Genomic DNA, 6000 nt, shown 5'->3' on the forward strand with positions numbered 1-6000 from the left:
CCCATTACTACAAACTATTAACATAAATTAGAATAAAACACTCATCATTGAAGTCATAAAATAACTTAAAAAAATACTATACTATTAAAGAAATTCAAAGAGAGAGCCAAGTATGCTGGCACACACCTGTAATTCCAGCTACTCGGGAGGCAAATGAAGGATGATGATAAATGTAACGCCAGTCCAGGCAACTCAGCCAGACCCTGACTTAAAATAAAATTCAAAAAGGGCTCACAATATAGCTAAGTGGCACACAGCTTGCCTTGCATGTTTGAGGTCCTAGGTTCAATTCCGGAAAGGGAAGGGAAGGGAAAGGGGAAGGGGAAGGGGAAGGGGAAGGGGAAGGGGAAGGGGAAGGGGAAGGAAAGGAAAAAGGAAAGGAAAGGAAAGGAAAGGAAAGGAAAGGAAAGGAAAGGAAAGGAAAGGAAAGGAAAGGAAAGGAAAGGAAAGGAAAGGAAAGGAAAGGAAAGGAAAGGAAAGGAAAGGGAAAGGAAAAAAAGGAAAGGAAAAAAAGGAAAGGAAAGGAAAAATTAATTCACAGTGGGGAACTGCAAATTCCTTAGAGGGGTTAAATACTCAAGTACACTTTAAAATCCCTCTCTTTTTAAGTCTCCACACTACATATGTACACTTTTTTCAAATAAAATTAACACTTTAAATAGTATATTTGAGCATTAAGACCACAGAATTTTAAAATATTTACCAAGCCATTTAAAAAGCACTTGCCATTTTAGGTATAGAAAAGTATCTCACATACCACCTTGCCTTTCACAACCCCATATTTACCTAATCACATACAAAATGGTCTGGTTGAAAACTACATTGTCGAAAAGTTGAATATACAATTAAAATGTCATGAAAATGTATTCGTTAATTCTGATCAAAGCTTTCACTAGACAACTGATTTTTTTTAAACGTCCTCTTAGTTTCAGTTGACTCCTAGCAGACAGATTATAAACTCAGTGCTTCCATTACCTGCCAAAGCAGAACAGTCAACAGTACTTAGACTTACATTTTAAATCTCTAAATACTTTGGAAAAAAAGACCCTTGGTTAAGAAGTGACATGTACAGTATTTAAGTCAACTATTATGGATCTAATATTAAATCAAATGTTTTATAAATATGTGCCATTATTTCTTAACACTGTACTTAACGTCCCCAAAATTTAAAAAGTATTAAAAATCCATCCTTACCCAATTAAAAACATTTACATTAATATGCATTTTCAAGTGGTTTCTAAGATGTTAATAAAAACATTTAAATTCTTAAGGAAATTAAAGTATAATGATTTTGTTATCACAAAAAAAATGAATCCACATATACTTTTTTAAAAAAAGCTCTATCTAAAAATACACAATATTTATCTTTTCAAGCATCACACCTTAAAAAATATAGGTTAGCAATATCACCATTCAACATGAAAAATAAAAACCTCAAGAATTACTAATTTGTGATCCCTTATATTTTCATTTATACTCTGCCAAAGGTATAAACTAACTGAACACAAATAATTTTAGACTAAGAAAGTATTATAGAATTCATCTACTGGTATTTCCCTGATTGACAGGATCCCTGAAACTCAAGAAAGGTTTACTGAAATCTGAAGGTCAAACAGGAGAGTCAAGACTTGACCCTCAATCCTCTGCCTAAGAATCCAGGACATTTTTCCCTATGTCAGGTTCCACTCAAATACTTTTCTTCTTTCTTCACCTCTGAAATAATAAAGTATTTTTGCAATTGTCATATACAACATGTTGAAAATTAGAAAATCTCTTCTTGATCTTTTACTTCCATGAAAGTAATGATTTCCTCTTAAATTCCTTAAGATAATATATATGTGAAGAATACACACACATACACATGCACACACAAATCCTGTTAAACTTCAAGAACATCATAAACAAAAATTCTTGTTATTACAATCTCTACTAGATTAAAAATATCCTTTTCAAGAAACACCCAAATAGTATCACTTTCTGATACTAAACATTAAGCAATCACATATAAACCCCTGAACTATTAGCATATATTTTCAGACCCCCCCCAAATTTTTCAACTCAGTAGAACGTTAATAAGGATCTTCTGCACTAAGAAAATATGCCCTTTTTAGAAGTACAAACTGTATTTTCCTCTACTACAAATAATAAGTGAAACTACCCAGCTTAGCACTACACCTAGTTAAAGGCTGATGAAAGTTGCTATGAAGGAGAGAGCACCACACTGGATTAAGAGGTCTAGAAGTTGATTACACCCAACAAATTGTAATGAGAACATATTAAACAATAATGTTGTTCAGTTCAGCAAAATGTCTACAAATGTTATTAAACTAAGCTAAAAGACATTTCCAGTGTTAATAATGCAATCTATTCACATATAATTAAGTCGAGTTATTCTATTCTATAAAAATGATGGACACTATGCTGTACAGTGAATTCTCTTAAAACAATTTTTCTCCTGATACATATTTTCTAAGCAATGTCTATTATCATTGCGACTAAACATAGAAAATAAAAGGCATAACATTATTTTCAAGAATTTAGCCAAAAATTACAGACCATAAGAGTGGTTTCTGAAGACATTCCAAAAAGCAAAGTTTTGTCCCACTGGAACACTACAGGTCAGTGTTTAACATGTCATAAAATCAACATGGTATCTTGTAGATTATTTTGAAGAAAAGAAACTACCTCAGATGTAGTAAGAACAAGAAAATTTTGTTTCCAATATGCTAGGTCAAAGTCTAAAATATATCACTAATCAGTAAGTCTGAAACACAGCATTAAGAACTAAAAAAAAAAAAAAAAACTAATCTAATCCTAACACTGCCACTTTCTAGACCTGTGAAGCTGGGTCACCTCAATAAGCCTCAACTGGCTCAGTTAATGTCACCTAACACACAGGGTTCTTGGGAGGATTTGAGACAACATATGTAATGCACTTTGCACTTAGTAAACGCTCTACTGACTACGTTTCCTGGTTACATACACCAAGTAGATTTCTCAATGCTACATAAAGATATAAGTTCATTCCCTGATGATTTCAATTCCTTTAAAAAACAAAATTATGAAAGCTTACAAGAAAAAAAAATGGAAAAGTGCTGGCAACTTTCCAGACATTACTAGGTTTAAAGGTTAAATTGTTAAAACATTCCCCTAATTATGCAACGAATACACACCACCATGAGTTAGTCTGTAAAAATCTGTAGTAGCCCACACTCCTCTTTTTCATCTAAGACTCAGTTCCAAAGTTCACTTCTGTTATTTTAATTATAAGATCTCTGACTCGTCCTCTGTTATTATCAACAATAACAAAATCCCCTGTTTAAAATTCAGATACGTTGTCTCATTCGAAAGGTAGAATGCTATTCTCGGGCAGACATCATCACTGTTAACAGCAACAGATAAATGGCACCAAAGAGACTGCCATCAAAGTATGCCAAAAGTGAAGGAGTCGACCTATTAAACCACAAATAATTCGCCTACAGTACAAAGTCTTCAAAAATTGCAGTAGGAAGTGCTGCCCCATTTCTACTCACAGAGAAAAAGTACTTGCTTCTGCGTTTTTAAAAAGCTTTCTGTATTTTAGGAAACCTTTCCAGAACAAAACATGATTTCCTCCCCTTGTTTCCACTCCAAGTTAGCGCGCCTTGCAATAGGCTAACCCACAGGGGCACTGAGGCGATGGAGCCCCGCTCGCCGCCTCGCCAGACCTTGCTTTCTGGTTCACCTACCTGTTCTCTCGAAATGCAAGGCAACGAAGGTCTCCTGAACATTTTGCCACTGCCATAGTGACCGGCTGCCGTTTCTCCTAGCGACGCGCAGCTGGACCTCCTCCGGGGTCTGATCACAGGCACTTTTTCTTCCACGGTGCTGGACAACCGGGGATGATGAGGAGCTTCCCTGATGTGAAAGAAGTGATCCAACCCCAGGGACAGCAGGCATCCGGCGGCCCCGACCAGGCAGGAGAGCAGCGGCCTGAGGGCGGAGGGCAGCGCCCCGAGGCTGGCGAAGGAGACCCACCAGACCAAGCTGGCGAAGAGCAGCACCAGGATGCTGTGCCCGAGCCGCACCGGCTGCGCGAGCGTCAGCAGCCCCACGCAGCTCAGCACCAACAGCAACCTGCCCGCCGCCGCCGGGGGCGTGTGCGGGGCCGCGGCCGCGTCCCCCCCAGGCCAAGACCACCACTGCCACACTAAGAAGTCCCCCAGGTAGCAGCAGGCGGGCAGCGCCAGCAGCCACCAGGAGCCGCCGCTCCGGCCAGGGCCGGGGCCCCGCTTGGTCCGCGTCAGGAAGCAGGTGAGGAAGAAGAAGGCACAGGCGATGCTGAAGAGGGGGCTGAGGCTGTGCGAGCACACGCTCAGCAGCGTCCGCAGCCGGGCGGCCCCTGCAGCCCAGCTCCCGGGCCCCGCGCCGAGCAGCAGGGCGAGGACAAAGGCGGCCAGGGCGCCCAGCAAGAGGCGCGCCGGGGAGAAGGGGGAGCCGCGCCGCGGCTGCCGGGGGGAGGCCGGCGGCGGCGGTGGCTCCACGTTGCAAAAGCGGCAGAGGTGGAAGAAGAAGCCGCGCGGAGGGTCCTGCCGCAGCGGGCTCACGCAGCTCTTCACGTAGCCGTTCCTCAGACTCTCGAGGGGCGAGCCGGCCCCGTCCGCCGCCGGCGGGTACCTCATGGCTTTGGCGTCTCGCTCGTCCCTCCTCATGGCCCCGGCCGCGGTTGGCAGCGAGACTCAGCGCGCCCCACTCGGACTGCAGCGGCTGCTCGCGCTCCCCAACCCCCGGTCCCCCGCGTCCGGGGCGCCCCCAGTCTCGCAGCGCGTCAGGGCTGCACCCGCCGCCGCCGCCCAGGGTCCCCGCCGCGCGGGCTCAGGAGCGGCGGAGTCCGCGACATGCTGGCTGAGCAGAGGCACGGCAGGGACTTCTCTCCGGGACCGCTGCGGCCGCCTCCTCCTTTTCCCCCGGGCACCTCTCGGGACTGGAGACTCGGTGTCGCCTCCCAGCTCCCGCTGGCTGCAACAGTTACCTCACGGCCCCAGCCTGGTCCGTTGGGCGCGCGAGCGGCGGGCTGGCGCTCCTCCCCCGCGGCTGCCCCTGCCGGGCGCGCGTTCCGCCCGCCGCGCGCGCGCGCGCGCGCGCCCGCGTTCTGTCCCACCGCCGCCGGCCCCGCGGCCGCCCGACGGGGACGCGAGCCGGGTACCCAGCTGGCTGAGCGCCGCCGGGGAAGAGTGCGGCCACCGCAGTCCGTAGACCGACCCGGGCTGGTCTGGGCGGACGGGGTACTCTGTGGATGGAAGAGGCAACTCCGCCATCCTGGGACTCCAGGCGCGCAGCCTCTCTTTGGGAGTAAGTCACAGGCTACGGTTCTTGCGGGGAGAAAGTGTTTGTGGTCCCCAAGGAGAGGGCCTAGGAGGGATTCCGAGCTAAGGGTGGGAGGCGCGGGACCGGCCGCCTCTAACCTCAGCCCGGCTCAGGGTGGGCAGAGCTGTGACCCGGTGAGGGCCAGCCACCACAAGGCCGGGATGAAAAACCCTAATCGCTAGGTCTAGCCGCAATAGCAACGTGGATTCTTGGACCACGCGGTGACCGTGATGTGCCCTCTGGGAGCATCCATGTCTTGCTGAAGAACCGTTTTCAGTTAGGCGAGGAACTGAGAGTCAATGTTCCACTTTGCATCTTTGCCACACATACACTGCTTCCCAGCCCCTGTCTCCCTCCAGTGCGGCATAGATGTGCTGTCCCACGTGTCCTTTCCGCGTTTTCACTGTAACCACATGTTCTAGAGAGAGGGACATGGGTCTGGAGTCCCAGTAGTCCTCCTTCAGACCACTCCCTCGTTTGAATAGGTGGGGCTTCAAAGAAGCCAAATGAGGTGCTGTGAAGTACTGGTGAACTAGCGACATTAGGAAACATGGGCTTGAAAGTGGAAAGAAAAGAACTTTCCTGTACCAAAGGGATTGCTCTGGAATCTAACCAATCATAACTGCCTTAGAGAACTCCACCGAAATTCCCTTC

General features: G+C 46.5%; 1 protein-coding gene across 1 annotated transcript in view; it reads right to left on the reverse strand.

Moving 5' to 3' along the window:
* Positions 1 to 4823, reverse strand: part of PDE3B (phosphodiesterase 3B) — a 190712-nt gene extending 185889 nt beyond the window's left edge. Inside the window, 1 exon segment of the mRNA XM_079104237.1 lies at positions 3729 to 4823. Within this exon segment, the coding sequence (XP_078960363.1) occupies positions 3729 to 4691 (963 nt within the window). The 5' untranslated portion in view covers positions 4692 to 4823.
* Positions 4824 to 6000: the final 1177 nt, after the last annotated feature.

The sequence above is a fragment of the Sciurus vulgaris genome (assembly GCF_902686455.1).
Source record: "Sciurus vulgaris genome assembly, chromosome: 11".
Taxonomy (NCBI): domain Eukaryota; kingdom Metazoa; phylum Chordata; class Mammalia; order Rodentia; family Sciuridae; genus Sciurus; species Sciurus vulgaris.